At 26.3% G+C, this 21,222-nt stretch overlaps 1 protein-coding gene and 1 pseudogene across 1 annotated transcript; both read left to right on the plus strand.

The window, feature by feature from the left end:
• Positions 1 to 3,813: 3,813 nt before the first annotated feature.
• On the plus strand, positions 3,814 to 4,467 carry LOC145832157 (ubiquitin-conjugating enzyme E2 D4 pseudogene; annotated as a pseudogene).
• Positions 4,468 to 20,360: 15,893 nt separating this feature from the next.
• Positions 20,361 to 21,021, plus strand: LOC145832158 (ubiquitin-conjugating enzyme E2 E2-like). Its single transcript, XM_082939511.1, has 2 exons — positions 20,361 to 20,749; positions 20,889 to 21,021. The coding sequence occupies exons 1-2, from the start codon at positions 20,361 to 20,363 to the stop codon at positions 21,019 to 21,021; spliced, it is 522 nt and encodes a 173-aa protein (XP_082795637.1).
• Positions 21,022 to 21,222: the final 201 nt, after the last annotated feature.

The following is a 21,222-nucleotide window of genomic DNA, read 5'->3' on the forward strand; positions in this document are numbered from 1 at the left end:
TTCAATATTTCTAGCTAATTTTGACATTATATAAGCTGAATTTTTTTTCTCGCTTAATTTTATTAATTGCACATAAGTTTAAGATTAAGTTATGAATATGATTTTATAGAGATAATTTAATTGTGCATATGTGTATAGTAGGATGCAGGGACGTAGCTTGGTTGTTTCGCAAATCTACAGAAACGTATAATTATGTGCAAAAAAACTTGCTTTTATTTCAGATTGAAAAGACTCTGCTTTCTTAGCTTTTAGTATTTATTTATGCTTAGTTTTGCACTTCTGAGAGATGATTTTGACATATATGTACTCTTTAGCATTTTTAGTGTCGTAAAAATATTGAACGAATTGAACACATCCAAATTGTAACATTTAGGGCGTTAGAGCTTTATTTTTTCAAAAAGCTGTAATGCAAAATTGATTCTAAAGGAAGCTGTACCTTCAAAAATCAAAATCATACAATTTTGTGTTACAAAAATTTGCATAACTTGTTATTACTATTGACTACGTTAAATGTTTGATTTTCAAAACAGTATAAGTGTTTTTGAATTAAATGGTGATTTTTATACTTATTTTTTAAGAAGGGTAGGACTTTTTAACTTTTTATGGGTAGTTTTAAGTATTAAGTACTTTTAATTGCCTCAATTTTGCAAAAAAGAAAGTACCGAAAATTTTGATGATGTCATTAACTTTACTTTGGGTAGTTATTAAGGTTAAACTTTGTAAAAAAAATAGATTTGCTGTCTAGGCCTATAATAGATTCACTTTGTTTATTTTTCGAAATATAAAAATAATTGTATGTGAAATAAAACAATACTAAACATTTCACTGTGTTAACAAAATTAAGGAAATATAATTTTCAACCTTGATATTTTTTGTGTAAGTTACAATTTTAAATTCAACCACAAATTAAGCTATTGACTTTTAAAACTTTTCTTTTATAGATTATTGATTACTTTAAGTTATCATATTTTATAAAAATTTCATTATTTTACATATAGAAGTAGTTTAAAAATTACAGATTTTTTGATGATTTTTTTTTAAACACTATATTTTTTCAATTTTTTTAATTTCAAAAGTTCTAGGTTTTTCCAGTATTTGTTTAAACTGTCAAGTTCCTGGATTCCAGGTGTTTTGGCAACCCTGCTCAAATTTTAAGGAAGTATTCCTTTCAATATTTAAAAAATAGTAAAAGATGACAATTAATTCCTACTGTACTCTCCTATTTTAATGTTTTATATCAAAAATTTGTTTTGGTATAAAAAATCTGTATAAAGATACTTGTAGTTTAGATTAAATTTAATAAAGTGACATCAACTTGTAATAAAAGTGATCTACGCTCTCCCTGTACCAAAGGTAGCTCCTAAAGTTTTTTTGAAACTTCTTTCAATTTTTCAAAATATAATCTTTTTTTAAATTCAAGTCTTATTTACTTTTCTAGACAAAATAAGTGATCAAACTTTCAAGTCATTCTAGGATTTTGTATAACATTCCAAGATTCCCATAAGCATTTAGGTTTGATGGCCACCCTGTTAACTTTATTTCAAACTATAAAAAGGTTGCTTTTATTGAAGTACATAACTCATGTACAATCAGTTCAAAATTTTTTATGAATTAATTTCATCAGTAAACTATAAAAGAAAAATTTTTTAAATCATTTTTTTTAATTTGTGTTTGAATTTAAAATTGTAACTTTATGTTAACAGAAAATATTTCTATAATTTTGTTTACATAAGGAAATGTTTAGTATTATTCTATTGTTTTGTTTCAGATATGAATATTTTTATATTTTAGAAAATTAAAAAAGTGAATTTGTCATAAGCTTAGACAGCAATTTTGTTTTTTTTACAAGTTTAAGCTTCAAAACTATCCAAAGTAAAGTTAATGACGTCATCAAATTTTTTTTTTTTTTTTTTTTTGCAATTTTGCTGCAATTGAAAGTACCCAATATTTACAACTACCTATAAAAGTTCCTACCGTTTAATTAATGTTTTCTTGGTTTAAACAAGTGGCGAGACATAAAGAGTCATAGGGGGTGTGAAGCAAATTAATTTGCCTTGTATACAGTTGTCACTCGTACCTCAACATTCCATTTTTTCATGTATTAACATAACTGCATTTTTCAGATTAAATTCAATAACATTAGAGGTAGATTAAATTGATGTGTTCCCGCTAGGACGTTATCACGTGTTATTTCAGATGTTTTAATTTTTGCAGATTCGTAACTTTTTTGAGCTAGCTACGTCCCTGGTAGGATGCATATTTTGACAGATACTTTTAAGGTTCCAGCTTGAAAAAATTTCATGTTTTGCAAATATCAAAAAACACTCTGTACAAAGTTTTAGATAAAGTAAAGAAACCTTCACCTAGGCACCAATCGACTTTATATAAATCACCCCAATGCAAAATGTATGGAATCTGAAAATTGCGACTTGTAGTTTTAAACTCAATTTTTTTACATGTGGCAAGTTATCTGAAAAACACTTAAATTTTAGTAAAATTGTTATTAAATAAAATTTCTTGTTTTACGAAAAAATTAAAATACAAAAAAATTCACAAAAGATGTTAAAAATTACATAAAATCAATAAATGCACTGTATAGTTTTTAAACACCTTATGATCTTACATAAAAAATATTATCTAGCAGTTATTTATAAAATTTTAATTAGTTTAAAATTTCTTATAAAATTTGGTTAGTTTATGCAATTATGTGATTCTGTTTTTTTTTTCTTTAAACGTTGTGTTTGGTTGTCAAGCCGTTTATTAATATTACTGGATAAAAATAAAAAAACTGAAAATAATTATTCTTCTTTTAAACCTTAAACAGTTAGCACAAAGGAGGGAGAAATAAATTCTCAAAAGGTCAATTTGAATAACTGATGTAAATGTTTTCACCTACAATTACAGGTTTATGCAGTAAATTTTACCTATGAGTACATGAATAAAGTTAACTGTCTAAAAAGACTCTTAATCTTATAGCTGGAAATGCAAACATTTCCTAAACAGGGTTGTCAAAAAACCTTGAATTCTGAATAAACCTGTAATTTGAGAAACTTTCAAATAAAAAAGGATTTTCGAACAAAAATCACAATAAAAAACCTTGAATTGTAAGTAATAAAATTTCAATCTGACCCAAAAATTCTATCATATATATGATTTATTTTTGGTCATGATCTTTATTTTTTTGTATTACAAACATATTCAAAAAAGCTCTATGATAAATTTTAAATGTCGTTGTACTTCTTAACACAGCCTTTTTCACCTTAAACTTAATTTAAAACTTTATATAGACCCTAAAGCTTGTAAGTTTGAAAACCAGTAGAAATTTAGCCAAAAACTTTAAGCAACCTTTTCTAAACAAACATTAACACCATACAAACGCTAGATTTCATTCAGCTAGAGGTTAATTGTATATATTGACTGTGTTATGGCGTCAACATTTGAATATTTACTACTGTTAGTTTCAAAAGAATTTTGATGTACAAACAAGATATTATGTTATTCGTTTGCGACTGACTGAAGAATTTCAGTAACAAGTATAAGTCCATCGAAAGCTTCTGGTCTGATAATCAAAGTGGTATGCTCAAGCCTTGATTCAACTCGAGCTTGTTTTACTGCATACAACAGTCCAGGCTTAGGCCAAGTAGTTTTCCTTGATGTTTTTTGTTTGTTTTATTTATACAGTAATAAGAGTTTGGTGGTTTTTCACAACACTGAGTACAAAAACTATACTAAAACATTATATTTTTCACATAGTTTGTCATGAATAGTAACATTTTTGTACATTACGCAGCATTTATTTAGATACTGATTAACATGTCATCTGGTCAAATAAACCAGATTGAAGACAACTCGTTGGAGTTGGTAGAAGCAAGTTCTGATAATAAAACTGAGAGCGATTCTGTCAATGATCAACAAAATGCATCTTCTTTGGATGCTTACAAAAAGATGGTGCAATGGAAAAAGTTAGAAAATATTTCTCTGATAGACGATTCTCAGCAAACTACCGTTGCGAAACGAAGACTTCTGAAAGAGCTGAAAAGAATAAGAACAAGTTCACCACCTTACATCAGCGCTTATGTAAAAGAAGACAACTTGTTTGAATGGGAAGCGGTTGTTCGAGGACCTCAGGGATCTCCTTACGAAGGCGGAACCTTCATTTTAGACTTGAAATTTTTGACTAATTATCCGTTCGATCCACCAAAGGTTACGTTCAAGACCAAAATATACTATTGCAATATCAACAGTGACGGTTATATAAGCTTAGACCTACTTGGTTCTAAATGGGCTGCGGCTATGACTGTACGAACAACATTGTTGTCAATACAGTCTTTTCTTACCGACTGCAACCCCAATGACTGTCTCGTGCCAGAAATAGCAGCTCAGTACGTCAACAATCGTGAGGAACACGACAGAGTTTGCAGGGAATGGACAAAGAAGTATGCAACAGAAGAAGGTGACTTAAAGTGACTTTATTGAACGAAGTACTGTGACTTATTTAAACATTTGTTTTTTATAACATGTAATGTAGTATAGAAGATTTTATGTTTTTAAGTTGAGTAGTAGTTCGGTAGAATAAATTTTAAACAAAATAAAATAACTTTGTTTATTTATATACGGGTAGTTGTAAACAAGGTTGTCTGATATAAACTCGAAATGTTTTGAATAATAGATATAAGTTTCTGTTTTTAAGTTAAAATTTTATCTTTCAGTAACTTTGTGCAGTATGCTTATACTCCCAATAGTGATTACGGTTAAAAATTCAATGAGTCTCGCTTAAGTTTTTTATATTAAAACTATAAGTTATACATTAGTTTAAACATATTAAATTAATTTAAATGTTGGATTACGACAATTAAAATATGATGTCTTTTTAGAATAAAGCTTTTAGTTTTATTATAGGTGTTTTAAACAGTTTTATTGATCCTTGTAAATTTAACTTAATAAAATAGAATGATTTCATCATTCTTTGTAGGTTATTAAAATCTACTAATAAGTTTTATTTTTCTAATTTTGATTCAATTTCACAATTAAGACGTTGTGAAAATTTTAATAACAAATTTATTAACCTTACTACAAAAATGTAATTTAATTGTAAGTCGCATGAGATTAGTTTTTACGATTATTCAAAAACAAAATAAATAAAAAATCATTCGAAAATGTTTGATTGTAGAAGATGAAGATCTTAACATATTCAACTATTCTTAAGAACTTGTTATTTGTAAATTAGCTTAAACAAAAGCTTAATTTTTTATCAGCGTGTTAAAAAATTGCTGCAACGTACACTTTAAAACTGAGGTATTAAGAGCATATTATGTATTAAAAATAAATAATAAAATAAAGTTAAAGTTGTCTGTTGCGTAGCTAGGAATGTTGAGGATCAAAGCCCGTAATTGTGGACGAGTACTAACGGAGTTATACAAAATTAGGATGACTAATACTTAATAAATGTTTAGTTAATAAGCACTCTAATTAGTAGTTACTGGAAGCTTTAAGTTTGTTAAACGACAAAAAAAAGCTTTAAGTTTTTCGTCCTAAGAGCTGGTGCACGAAGAAACTTTTGGCTATCGAGTCGCACACTACGAATACCTTTTAACATCTGGTCAATGACACCCTGCTTTAAATCAGGGTTTCCTAAACCTTATCTTCATAAGGTCCCCTTTAAAGTAACTAAAAAGCTATTACTACAACTATATTTAAGACTATGAATTACTAGGCACTCTTTTCTGTTTTTATACCATTATCCTTTTAAATTTAGCTGTATGTAATAAAATATTGTTTTTAATTGTATGTTTTTTTTTAATATAAGTTTTTCTGATTAAAAAAAATTATTAGCTAGTGGAGTGTTACTCGATGACCAAAGGATCTTTCTATGCGTCATTTTCTTTGACGTTTTCTTATACTATAATTTCCCATCCGTGCACAATTTCCAACCGCTTTATTACTACCTGATCAACTCCTTCCGAATCAAATCCCATCTGATCAATTTCAACCCGAATAAATTCTCAACCGAATCGATTCCCACTCGGTCAATTCCCACTCAAGTTGTTTGTCACTTTTGCAAGGAACTTTTTTTTTATTTTGCACAGCGTCATTTTCATACTGGTTTCATTTTGCATAAAGCGTCACTTTTGAACATTTCGTCACTATGACACTTATGACATTCTTGCACAGTTTAAGACTAAATAAGTACAAAACCATATTAAAAAAAATTAAACTAGCTTAATTTTAAACTTCATAAATCTTAAAAAGCTAAATTTTAGTTTCTGTTCTACAAAAACTTTAATTTATATACATTGAAATATTTTAAAGTCTAAACAAACTTATTCTAAAACTGACCTTAACAAATGTTTAATGCTAGTTGAAACTTGTTTTAAAGTAAATTATTTGAAAAAAAAAAAAATAAAGTTGTTGCATGTAACACTTTTTAAAATTATCTTGATATAAATTCATTTAAAGATTACTTTGACTTGGTTTAAATTAAAAAATACAACATAAAATACACAGATGCATAATAACAACACGAACCAAAAATCTCTTTTAAGTTTAACTGTACAAATTTCAAGAGTCTTTATAAAGTTTTCTAATCGAAAAGTTTTTTTTGTTGAGTAAAACAACAGTTTATTGGTTTTACTTATTGTTTAATACTATTTTTGTTCATGTCTTCAATATGTATTAAATTGTACCATTATATTTTATGGGACATGTTCAAAATCCAACCTAATTTAGTTGATTTAATATCAACTAAATAAATCACTTTGTTCTATAACACGTCTGGGTAGGGGTTGGTGTGTTTCCCGACTAATAACTAAGTTTTTTGATTTAATTAATTAAGTATATTAAACTAATATTTTTCGATCTAATTTAACCCGATCAAAATCCACCAAGTCAAATTCGAGAACCACTTACCGAACGATGGTTAGGGGAAACAGTGATAGTAAAAAACAAATAAAAAGTTAATAAATAGATTTTTAAAAATATATAAAATATATTAGTAACTAAGAAAATTGTAAAAAATAATCGGATGGATTTTGAACACGGGTTGATTTTGATAGTATACCATTTATTATGTTTTAAACAAACAAACAATTTATTTTTGAATCCTTTCGTTTAAATACATTTAATGCTTAAAAAAATAATTTTTTAAATAAATAATAATTAGCTTGATACAAAAAACTTAATAGGATAAATAAACCTCAAATTTCAGTTTTTTTATTTTAAGTTGTTTGTAGATGTTTTATTAAGCACGTTTTTCTAAACTATTTAACTATTGTATTTCATAAACAATGTTTTTTTATTCGCTAGGCTGATAAGACTAACATTCTAATGGATATATAACAATCTCTTTTATTCTTACATCAAGTTCAGTTTTTGAGCAAAAAAAAAAAACTTTGAACCCCTAGTTGTAGTTCTTACTTATTGCTTTTTATTAAAAACCGAAAAAAAAAAATCAAAGTTATAATTTGATAATAAAATGTTTTAGTGAAATTTAATTTCGCACATTACTGTAAAAATTAGAAAAAAGTCTAAGGATCTTTGTGTACGGAAAGTACCTCTCACGATAGTTACATCATGATTCTGTGTTGTTAACAAAGCTTTAAGAAGATTACAGAGGTTAAATCTGTTTAATTTAGTTGTAAACTTTAACAATACCCATATTTAAATTAAAATTTTGTTGTTAAAAGAAAGTTTACTATATTGTGGTCAGAAATTTCCAAAATGGTTATGTTGCTATTACAACTGACTATTAAATATTCAAAAAACAGTTTTTTAATTTTGAAGTTTTCATTAGAAGTTTGTTGATTGAGTTATAGCAACAATGCCTTAGCTACTATTTGTAACGTATATTGGCTCTTTAAGATTTTTGTATTTTAAAAGCAGAAATTTAAATAAAATTTATTAAGCTGGAATAGAATTATCTTTTTTTAGAAAAAAAAAGAACTTGTCTGTGTGATTAAAAAAGTGACATGAAAAACTGTAGACTAGTTTTCTACGTCAGCCTTCTATTAGTAGGAAACTTCGAAAAAACTTCATTTGTTTTCACATTTACGGCTTGCGTAAACACGAAATCATCTGAAGTAAAATATTTAAAAATTTTTGTCCCTTTGTGCAATTATGTACGCTTCTGCAAAGTTGACAGCTACACCATATATTTATAACTACACAGAGCCTTTTAGAAAAAACCTAACTCTGAAAACTATATTAACAAATCACGAATAATAATGAAGGGGTACTTTAGTGAATAATTTTAAATGAAAGTTTAAAAACAACTAAAATTATCCTGAACATTAGCGTTTAATGTTTTCAGATCACATTTTAATAAACTATAAGAATGAGAAACTGGACGTAAAAATATACTTATAAAATTTTTAATTGATATTAACAATTTTTTATTTTATAAGAAGAATATTGGTAATGAAAATAAATAGGACTTAGTAGAAAGTTGTAAACTAATCACTAATCACTTATCTTTGTTTAAGCAGACATGGTTAGAAAATCAGACTAATAAAATGTATGCATTGCTTTAGCATACAATAAAATCCAAGCTTCTAAAATAACTTAACTACAGAAAATTTATGAAGTTATTTACACTTAAATAATATTTTAACAACAGTATATAAAATACTAAGGTATATGTTACTATTTCCTGAATTAAAACTAATATTATATAATTATATTTTGGTTATATACCAATTAATTTTAAACTTAGTAATACTTTAATCCAAGTTTTCTTAAAAAGTTAATTCGATTTCACAAATGGTTACTAAACACTTTAGTTATAGTTTAAAAAAAACTTCTTGTTTAAGCTTTTTTATAGGTCCTTTATTCCACTTATATATTGTTTAAAAACACGCGCTCGAAAATTTGTACCTTGTGTACAAAAAAACCTTTTGGTTATCAAGAAGTACACCAGGATCAGTTTAATGTCATGACCAGGACAACTTATAGCATCATTATAGCATTTATTAATGGTATGTTTTTTTTGTCTATCTACTTTACTAATTATTGTTTATAATAGACACTTGTTAAGCGACTATCTAAAAATTGTAATAGTATAAGTTAAAACTTTAGAATTGGAAAACAAAATTTTTCCAAAGAAAATGTTTTTTCACTTAGATAATTATATTTTATAGTTTTAAGCATAGTATTTTGAGTTAATGAGTAGATGACAAAAAAATTTGACACAATTTCAGCTTTCATAGCTAATTTAAAAAGTTAACTAAGAAACTTGTTTAAACTAAAAAAAACTTTGAAAAATTCTACTAGTAGTTCTGATGATTAAGACATTAAGAAAATGGTTTAAAAATATTTTTTCTTAAAAGAGGTACTTCGTAATATCTAAGAAATAAAATATCAGAACTAAGTTATTCAAACTCAAAACAAATTTTATTTATACGTTTTTTATCCAATGAAAAAGCGCATTTATAAGCACATAACAAACCACATCAGTTGTTACAAGTATTTTTCTTCAGTTGCGTACTTCTGTGTCCATTCCCTGCAAACTCTGTCGTGTTCTTCGCGATTGTTAACGTACTGAGCTGCTATTTCTGGCACAAGACAGTCATCAGGGTTGCAGTCGGTGAGAAACGACTGTATTGACAGCAATGTTGTTCGTATATTCAAACCCGCCGATCAACAGTCGCCAAGAATATTTATGCTAATGTAACCTTCAGCGTTAATGTTACAGTGATAGATTTTTGGTTGAAAAATAACTTTTGGTGGCTAAATTTGATATTCATCAGGGTTATTTTAGTCTAAAAAAAAGTTTGACTTTCATAAGGAATTCATTGAGGTCCTTAAATCGAAGCCTCCAATTCAAAAAAGCTTTCTTCTTTTAAATAGGCACTAAGGCAAACCGGAGGACCCTTAGCCGATATGGTTTAGTTATTTTTTGAGCTTCTTGGCTTAAAAAACCTTGAGTTCAAAATTAATAGTGCTAATTTTCGGCCATCTCGAGCCTTTGTCCGACCTCAACTTCTGGTACTTGCCATTGTAAAACAATTTTTCTTCTTCAGTTCTAAATTGATCTTTTCTACGCTTGAAGCTTTTCCCTTCTCCGAGCAGCTCCCTTCACTTCTGACTCTTCTTTTCCTTCGTTCCGGTGGTATGATTTTGTCGCATGACAAAATTAGAAACTGTTAAATTTTTGATTTTTGTTTATGTCTTCGATTAATATTAAATTTCACCTTATTTTTTTATGTTTTATACAAACAAACGTTTGTAAATGCTTTTATTTTTATACTTTTATCTTTAAAAAATACTAGAAAATAAACTAGTAAAGCACTTTGATATAGGAAATAAAGTGAAATAAATAACTTTAAAGTTCAGTTATTCTCTAAAAACCAATCGATTGTTTACAGTGATTATGTTTTTCTAAACTACTCAATTACTGTATATGATAGTATTTGTTTAATCGCTAAGCTGGTATAACTAACATTGTAATAAATACAAAACATTCTTTACTGTTTTTACATTAAGTTTACTTTTTGAGCAAAGATAAATTATTTGTAATCTCCATTAGTAGTCGCTATCTATTTCCTTTTGATAAGAACAAAAAAACAAAAATTAATATTTTCCTAGTAAAAGGTTTAAGTTTATTTATTAAAACTAAAAATTTGTAAATGCTCTATAGATGAAAACTAGCAGTCTAGTTATGTTTTTATTAAACTATTTAATACATCTATCTTGAGAATGAATTAATAAAAACTTAACTCTAATATTATTAATATACAAAATAGTCATTATAATATTGGGTGCTATTTAAACTGATTTGGAAAGTCACTAATATAACTAATAAATTTTAACCATTATCAAAAAAATTTCAAATATATAACTATTGAATATAAAATATATTATAACGGACAAAAGCTTTATATATTGAGATGTTGTATACAGTATCTGTGAAAAATATTTAAGTAATTGTCTATAATCATAGCAAATTATGGAAAAATGTGCCAAAAACGGCAAAGTGTAGCAAAATATAGAAATTTAGCAATTATAGAAATTCTATTGGACCTCTTTAGCATATTTTTATAGGTTAGCTGTCTAAATTGCGCGAGCGTACAAAATTGCACAAGGGGACAAAATTGCACGAAAACACAAAATTGCACGAAGATACTTTTGCACAAAGACTAATTTGCACGAGAGCGCAAAATTGCACGAAGATAAAATTGCACGTAGACAAAATTGCACGAAGGTTCATTTTTGCAGGAAGACACTTATGCACGAGGGTATATTTTTGCACGAGCAGACAATTTTGCACGCAGACACTTTTACACAAAGGGTAATTTTTGCACGAGTGACAGTTTAGCACGGAGGGTCAGTTTCGCACGGATTTTGTTTCCTTCCCAGGGACGGGTCTAAATTGCGCGTAGACATTTTTGCACGAGGGGACAAAATTGCACGAGAAGACTCTTTTGCACAAAAAAAAACTTATATAACATTTAAAAAATAAAAAAGTCAGAATTAAAAAACTTAATAACTAAATAGTAGAAAAATACAAAAAAAATTCTATAATATTTGAAAAATAAAAAAATTTGAATTAGAAAACTTTATAACTAAATAAATGAAAAATTAAGAAAAAAAAATTAAGCTAAAAATTTAAAGTAAAAAATAAGAAATCAAATAAAATAAAAAGAGTAAAGGAATATTAAGTAAAAAATAACAAAACAAATTTAAAAAAAATAATAATAAATAAATAAATAAAAATGTATATATAATATTTTTACGTAAAAAAATTATTTTCCAATAAAAAATAGAATAGTTAAATAATAAGTTTTTTTTTTAATTAAAAAATAAATAAGGATAATAAAAATCTAAAATTAATAAATTAAATATTACATACATTAAACAAATCTCCAAATCAAAAATTAATAAAATTAAAAAAAAAGTCAAAATAAATGAATTAAATAATTGAATAAGTTTAAAAGAAATAATAATAATTAAAATAGTCAAAATGAACAATTTAAATAAGAAAACTAAAATCAATAAAAAAAACTGTATTACTAAAAATTAAAACTAGATTATAAAATTAAATTCTAACCGTTACTAAAATATAATTACCAAAAAGAGTTTTGTATATATTTACAAGTTTTTTTTGTTATAAATTGAAATTAACTAATTGTAGCTGTTGTATTATTTTGTTTGTTTCATTTTAGTCAAAAGCTTGTATCTCCTTTTTCTTCTAAAAACTTTAGAAGAAAATTGCTTCTGACATTGCTTTTTCGCAAGTTTGGGTTAGATAAAGAGAAAAAACAGAGCAGGAGAAACTTACGAGCTAATTAGAGTAAAACGCGCGCAAATAGTGATGCAACTAGGATAAAGTTTAGGCAAATAGAAAATAATGATATATAAGTTATGTTTAAAACTTTTATATAAAACAAAATAAAAAAAATTTAAGTATAATTTATGGAAGTACACAGCCGTAACAGAACTTTCTGTACAATGCACAACAATAATTTCATCAGACGGATTTTCTCCTTTCTAAATTTATTTAATTGTCTCACTATTTTGCATGCTCTTCGTGCAATTTTGTCCCCTCGTGCAATTTTAACACCTACCAATGTAAATATTATTTATTTATTTTTATATTTAACCTTGTTTTATTTAATATTTAAGTTTATTACAATTTTAATTAGAAAAGTTTACATCAATACATGTTTATTCTTTTATATGGGATATTGTTATTAAATTAAAACTCTAGTTTTATTTTTATTAAAAACTTTTCAAATTTATAGTAGTTTTTAAACACAATAATTTAGTTTCAATTAAAAATATCTAAACAAATTAAGAAAAAATAAAGCCTTATTGAATTAAAACTAATTACACTTATGTAGGTTTATTATTTTTTTATAAAATATGAAAGTTTTAATATAGTTTTTATTTAGTTTTTTTAAGTTAGTATTTTTTTATGTGCAAAATTGACCCTCCGTGCAAAACTGTCTGTCGTGCAAATTTAACCTTCCGTGCAAAATTGTAACTCGTGCAAAATTGAGCTTTCGTGCTAAAAAGTCCTCGTGCAATTTTGTGCCTGCGTGCAAACTAGTCTTCGTGCAAAAGTATCTTCGAGCATTTTTGTTTACTCGTGCAATTTTGTACTCGTGCAATTTAGTCTCCACGTGCAATTTAGTAACCTCGTGCAATTTTGTCTTCGCTTAATTTAGACCCGTTCCCATTTTTATAACATCTGAATTTAAAGTTTGATTTTTTTTTTGCTATTTTTTGCCATATTTTCCATACTTGCCTATAAATGATATTAATATAAAAGAAAATTAGTTAATAATACATTTTAAAACATTTACTTACGATTCTAATATGTTAAGTTTTAAATTTTTGTCCCTGTTAAGATAGTTTAAAAAGTTGTTTAGGCTTTTGTTATGGGCTTTTACAATATGGCTCTTTATTTCTATAGAAGGAACTATTACAAAATAAAATTTTAATATTATTAGTTTTTTAGATATTTTTTAGTTTTGACATTAGTTTTCTTCTAATACCTATTAAATATACCTTAGTATCGTTGTTTATCACTATTAAAGAGATAAGTAAGTTAAACTTAACAAATTCCTCACATAGTTTTTTATTGAATTCTAAAATGTTATGTACATGGTTAAGTAGAAAAAGCATATCATATTCTTATACATTTATTAATTTTTAATGTTTTTGAAACAAGTTACATACTTGTTATTAAATCTACCAAAAGTTAGTATTAAAGCAATATTTTATATTTTTCATATTATAAATAAGATAAGAATTCACAACCACGTTTTATCTTTTTATTAATAAGAAACTATTTAGTTTGTAAGTATAAAGCTGAATAAATCAGAATTGCAAAAAAGCCTGGAAATTTGAAAAACCTTTAGTTAGACAATTTAGTCTTAAATAATCTGGAAAAAACTAGAACTTATGAAATTATGAATAATAACCTGGTTAAACTTTAAATTTTGAACCTAAATCAATCTCATTAAAACATGATTTTTAAATAGTTTCTATATTTAAAACAATGGAATTTAGATTAAATAAAAAACTGTAAAAAAATTCAAGGAATTATTTTTTTGAGTAAAAGAATTTTTATGAAATCACAACTAAGTTAACATTACAGTATCTTATATTTTTAAACCATTGCAAACAGTTATTTACCTTAAATTAAAATTTGTACTGAAAATAAACTTAAATTTCACCTTCTAAACAGGGTTGCCACATGCTCAGGAAAAGTCAGGGAAAACTTTTAAAAATGACAATGTCAGGAAAAACCAGGAGAAAATGGGGGGTTTTGAAGAAAAGTCAGGAAATTTGATAAAATTTAAAATAAAGTCAGATTTTGGCAGTTTAAATTTGCAAATTTCCTTATTTTCCAAAGCCTTCAAATGGAAAAAATTAAATAAAAATCCTTTAAATTCAGAATAAAATTCCAAAATTTTCCTAGAAATTTGAAATATTATTTATTTTCCAATGCCTTCATCTGGTATAAATTAGTAAAATATCCTTAATAAAACTGCAAAGTTTTTCTATTAACATAATGAACAAGTACATTATTGTTTTAAGGTATTAATTGTAAAAATTCCTTATATGTCATTTGGTTTATTTAGATACATTTATGCTAGGAAATGTTAAAAACTTGTGTCTTTTTTCAGACAAGCTGTGTTTATAAGGTAATAATACAATTATTTTCCTGACAAAGCTGTTTATTGCAACTGAATTAATCATACACAAATGGTTCAAGTGATGTAATGAAAGTTTGATGATTTAATTCAGCAAAAAAAAACTGCTGTTTTAACCTGTATAAAAATTAGACTGAAAGCTATGTATAGTTTCAAGTGTTAGGTTATGTATTTTAGATTAAGTTTAATTTAAGAGTCTTATTTAGAAAAAGTCAGGCAATTTGTCTCAGCCTGATCTGTAACAACCATGTCTTAAACTGGAAAAAAAATCAGAAAATCTTGAAAAAATGTTAAAAAACCTTTGGCAACCTTAATAGATACAAAAAAAATACTACTGAATTCTACAAAAAAGTTTAAAAAAAAGGCTTTTGTATTCAAGTGTGATTTTCATTAAATATTTTTGAAATGGTAGTAAAATACTTGAAAAACAAAACAAACAAAATATTTTTTCAAAATTATTTAAAATTCTCTTAATACTATCTCACTGACCAAATAATTTTATAATTATTACAAGTTTACCCTTTTATTAATTTTCCTTTGTTATTTACTTTGTTTTGTAACACAAGACAACCTTTAAATATGTCAGGGTTGCATTACTTACACTCAAGATATTAAGATATGTGCAAATTTTTGTATCATGCTCAGGGTCTATAAAACTTAAGAGAGTTTTGACTCTTATCATAAATTCTTGGATACCATTTCTAAAGTTAATATTTTTCTTTCTCAATTATTATTTTCTATTTTATTATTAGTTACCGGTTAATAACTTGGTATTTTTTAATATTTAACCTGGAAAGAAAGTACTTTTTTTTGTGCTCAAATTATTTATTCATATTTTTCCATAAACTCTGGCTAGTTTAATGAAGGCCATGGTAGATTTTGGTCATCCAAACTAGCTTTTTGTCTTAGGAGTTCTAAGACTGTTACATGTACAACTTCTAATGTAAAACTATATTATTTATATTATAAAGTATACTAATAAGGACTGTATACAATTTTTTTAAAGTAAAATGTAGCACCTAATATGAACGATACTAGTTTCTGTAAAAAGCATTCATAAGTTAAAAATATGAAAATTTTAATAAAAATTCAAAGAGCTAACTGCAACAAACAGTTTAGAAAAAACTACTCTTAGTTTTTGAGTTTTTACTTTATTTTACAGTTTTTGATGGATATAATAAGATGCAGTAAAATTATTGTAGATGTAAAAAGTAATAACTTGTTATATTAATTTGTAAACTTTTTTAAAGTAATAATTATAATTACTTTTAGAAAAGAGAGATTAAAAATGCTTTAACTTATAGCAGGTTTGCCACATATTAGGGTACTCAAGATATTTTAAAACTTTATAAAATCTTAAGATGACTCAGGGTAACTCAGATAATTTTAAATTTTCTTAAACTCAAGATAACTCAGGAAAGTTCTATTTTATATAAAGATCTTAGGGTAGTTTTCAGAATTTTAAAAATTTAAAAACAAATTTTTTCAATATCTTTAATAAGATTTATTTGATGCATTTTCAAAATTTAGATGTTTAATATAACCAGTTTTATTTAAAAACATTATTATAATTAGTTTTGAAAACCTTATAAAGAATTTTTAACCCTGGGAATAGTTATTCAGTGTTCTTATAAATAACTTGTTTTTGTCTTAAATCTGATATTAATTTTTATTGTGATTTATGTCTGTTGAGGTCATAATTTTAAACTAAGCTTTCCGGACTTTAGGATGAAGAGCAAAAAAATAATAAATATATAAAAGTAAAAAGGTTTTAAGAATAATAAATAGTAGTTTTGAAATTTACATTAGATATTCTGAGGTTGAGGGGACCATAGCATTTTAAATTTCTTTAAAAGAGTCTTGAGAAAAAAGTTTAGGAATCCCTGATATACACCTTCATTAATCTAAAAGTAAATTGTAAAACCATTTAAAAGCAGGGTTGCTACACTATAGGTCACTCATGATAACTCTTGATGTTTTAAAACTCTAGTAAATCTCAAGATGACTTTGAGTAACTCAGAATATTTTTTTTTTAACTCAGGATGCCTCAAAATAGTTCTAAAGTTTATGAAAATCTCAGAACAGACTTTTATCTAGATCCCAACCGAGATTTAGTTGATCAAGTTTTAACAAATTGTGGTTTTATATAGCTATTTTTGTAAAAAAAAGTTGAATTAGAAATGCTAATGATTTTTTTTAAATCCTTGCAGCTAGTTTCTCAGTATAATTTAAAAAAACATTGTAATGTTCGTTTTAAAAATGAAATTAATATAGAGCATGATTTGATTTTGTTTCAGCAAATGAGTATTTTATGTTGTATTATTAAAGTGTCAAAAAAGAAATTCAAATTGTTTTCTTTTTTATACAATGTTAATTGTTGATAAATATGTTTAGATAAAACTATCCATTTTTTTGTTCTATATCTTGATTGATTTAAAATTTAAACAGTAAATCATTGAAAATAGTATCTCTAAAACAAATAGTGAACATGTAATGAAGACACATTAGGTTTGCAAAAAAAAATTGTAATCCCAGAAAAACTTGGAGTTTGACAATTGAGGCTAAAAAAACTGAAAAAACATGGACTTTGTGAAAGTTTGAAAATAAACTGTAATTTTAAACAATTTTTTCATGTAAAGAGTAAAATTTCTATTAGACACAATTAATCTATCGTACAGATAAGAATTTTTAGTTATCATTAAAATCATTTTTTGTGAATAAACACATTTAACAGCTTTAAAATATCTTTTAAATGTCATTAAACTATTTAAGATAGCTTTTTAATTTGACCATAAAGGTTTATTAAAAATAGACCTTAAAATGTTTAATTTTAAAACCTGGCAGAAATTTCAAAAACCTGGAGAGAGTTTGCCAAAAAAATTTGGCGACCCTGATACATACACATGCATCCCTTCCTTATAACTATTAAGAAAAAAAATAACCATGAGGTATGAGTAGTGTGCGCCAATATTTTTCTAAAGATCAATAAAAAAACACAGGATGATGCAGTACAGTTTAAAGTCACTCAGAGACCAGAGAAGATTTTTGAATCAAAGAGGGGCATCACTGTAAGAGTAAAATGTTGTTTATTACTTTTTTAATATTAAATATTTAATTATAAAAAAATAACTTTTGAGACATGTCACTAGTTAAAATTAGTTATTTACTAACCAGGAAATAATTTTCTTATATCAAATAAAGTTTAGGTGACAAATATGATTTTTACTTAAAGTTTACTAAGTTTTTGAGATACTTTGTCGTAAATCAAAATTGTTTATACAAGAAATTAAAAGTTACATTTATATATATATATATTAAGTATTATTAAAAATCTAATAAATTGAATGAAAATAGCATAAGCGTATTTGTAATTGTGCTTAAAGGGGTAGGTGTCTAAATTGCAACTACTTACAAAATTCCACGAGGGGATAAAATTGCACTAAAATAAAATTGCAAGAAGATACTTATGCATATAGGGTCATTTTTGACTGAAGACACTTTTGCACGAGAAGATAACTTTGCACGAGCAGATAACTTTGCACGGGTTAATTTTTTCTATTGTGTAATCTTTTTATGAATTTTATTAATAAAATATTTTAATTTTTTTTTTTTTTATACTATAACTGTATCCCTAACTCTTACCCTCGGTCCGAAAGTTTTTATTATCATTTTTTTTTAATTATCACTGTTACCGCTAACCCTTCCCTCGGTCAGTAACTTTTTTTTTTGAAAAGGTATTTTCAAGTTTCTTTTTTCTTTTTAGTTTTTTATTTATTTTTGTATTTTTTTACTCTCGTGCAAGAATGTAACTCGTGAAAAATTCACCCTTGATGCAACAACGTCTTCGAGCATTTTTGTTCCCACGTGCATTTTTGTTCCCTCGTGAATTTTTGTGCCTTCGTGCAATTTAGACTCGCTCCCAGTTTAAGGAGCTACTAGATTTTCAGAACTAAAAGGTATTAAAGTACAACTATTAAGTAATGCTGAATTTTTTGAACAGTTATTTAGTTAAGACAAATAATGGTTTCAATCAGCAATATGCTTCAAATGTAACTGTATTTTAGCTTGACACTTTTCAAAAATCAGTTTTAGCTTACAGTGATAGGATTTAATGATTAGGGAAAAAAATAAAACAAGTTAAAATAAATTTTCACAAATCAAGTTTAATTTCTATCATATATAGTTCTGATAAACTTAAATATTTTTTTCGTACCTATTTTTTTAGATGAGTTTAAAGGCCATTATTTTTATACAATTAGCATAAATCTGTTATGAAACATTGATTTGCTACCTATTATACCTTTCTATAACAGTTTTTTCTATATAAATAAACAATTCAAAGGTAAAGATATGAAAAATATTTCAATATCTTTGGTTATTTTTACATTATGTAAGTTGAGTTTTATTCTAGCTTAGTTTAAGAAGTTTAAAATAAATTGCAGATTACATAAAGGATAGAATATTAAAGCGATAATTTATTTTGCATATGTGAATAGTAAGATGCTTATTTTTACATCTTATTTTATTTACAGCTTAAAAAAATTTTAATTTGGAAATGTAAAAAAAACAATCTTTACAAAATTTAAGATAATTTAAAGAAAATTTCACCTTGGAACCAACCGATTTTCTAAAAACTTGCCCCAATGCAAAATGTATGGGATCTTTAAATGCAACCATTGATTTTAAAGCTGAGTTTTTTTTACACGTGGCGAAATGTCACACAAACACACAATAAACAATTTTATACAATTAAAAAAATTTATGGTGGAATTTATAATTTTTTGAAAAAACAAAAAACTGGAAAATTTACTAAAAATTACCAAAAGTGATAAAACTACATAAAATCAAAAAATACACTGTACAGTTTTTAGATGACTTTAAATCTTACACAAAAAAGATAATCCTGCAGTTGTTTATAAAATGTAGGTTAGTGTAAAACTTATTCTGAAACTTTGTTTGTTTGTTTAACTTTTCAATTCTGTTTTTTTTTTAACGTTGTGCTTGATTGTTAAGCCGTTTATTTATATTACTGGATAAAAATTCAAAAAATAAAATTAAGTACTCTTCTTATGAATTCAAACAAATTGCACGAATGAGGAGAAACTAGTTTCTCAAAAGAACAACTTAAATAATTGATGTAAATGTTTTTGCCTGCAGTTTCAGGTATTATGTAGAAATAGTATCTATAAGTCCGTAAAACAGTTTATTCTTTTAAAACGCTGTTACTTTTGTAGCAACTGTTGTAGCTGAGATGCAAATATGTAGAAACACATGCTCTGTATAAACATTATCACCAAACAAACGATTTCATGAGACTAGGTGTTAATCATATATATTGACGGTGTTTTGGCTTCAGTATATATTTGTTTGGTGTTAGTATTTAGCAACTTTTCATACACAAATTTTTCGGTTGCGACTGACTGAAGGGTTTCAATGAGAAGTCTTAGTCTATCGAAAGCTTTTGGTGTGATAATCTAAGTTGTATGATCAAACCTTATTAATTTGAGCTTGTCTCACGGCATACAGAAGTCGATGCTTGGGCTCTGTATTCTTTTATTAGTTTTTTTATAATACATTAGTATGAATTTAATTGTTCTTTATAGTGTGTACTAAGTACAAAACTCTAATATTTTATTTATTCAAATAGTTTATCATCTAATAATTATTTTTATACAATACGCAGCTTTTATTAAAATAATGATTAATATGTCATCCGATAAAATAAACATAAACGAAATTAAAGACAAACTCAACCAGTTAAAATTGGTAGAAGCAGATTCTGCTGCTAAAACTGAGAGCGCTTCGGTTAATGATCAACAAAGTGAATCATCTTTGGATGCTTACAAAAAGTCGGTGCAATGCAAAAGCGTAAGGAATTTGGCTTCTTTAAACACCTGTTATTGGCAATTTGACGCTGCATCAAAAAGACTTCAGAAAGAGCTGGAAGAACTTAAATTAAGCTCACCAACTGACATAAGCGCTAACATGAAAGAAGACGACTTGTTTGAATGGGAAGCTTCCATTCAAGGACCTCCGGGAACTCCTTTTGAAGGCGGAACCTTCATTTTAGATTTGAGCTTCCCGAATGATTATCCGTTTCTACCACCAAATGTTACTTTTAAAACGAAAATATACCATTGCAATGTAAGCAGCGATGGTTATATCAGTTTAGATGTTCTTGGTTCCAATTGGGCTGCGGCTATGTCTATACGAACAACATTGTTATCAATTCAGTCATTTTGACTGCAACCCTGATAACTGTCTCGTGCCAGAAATAGCAGATCAGTACGTCAACAATCGCGAAGAACACGACAGAGTTTGCAGGGAATGGACAAAGAAGTACGCAACTGAAGAAGCTGAATTTTAGTTGCTTCATCGAATGAAGTACTGTGACTTATTTGAACATTTGTATTTTATAATACGTTTTGTAGTCTAAAAACTAATATGTTCCTAAGTTAAGTAGTGTTTCGCTAGAATAAACTTTAGATAAGATAAAAACTGTTTCTATTTATATATCGATAGTTCTAAACAAGGTTGCTTAAAATAAAGTACATTTAGTAATCAGTTT

The sequence above is a fragment of the Thalia democratica genome, chromosome 3 (genome assembly GCF_965202585.1).
Source record: "Thalia democratica chromosome 3, ktThaDemo2.hap1.1, whole genome shotgun sequence".
NCBI classification, from domain to species: Eukaryota; Metazoa; Chordata; class Thaliacea; order Salpida; family Salpidae; genus Thalia; species Thalia democratica.

Coding starts and splice junctions, on each gene's coding strand:
- LOC145832158 (XM_082939511.1), top strand. CDS start 20,361: ATGTCATCCGATAAAATAAACATAAACGAAATTAAAGACAAACTCAAC. Junction 20,750..20,888: donor AGCTTCCCGAATGATTATCC/GTTTCTACCACC, acceptor TTATCAATTCAG/TCATTTTGACTGCAACCCTG.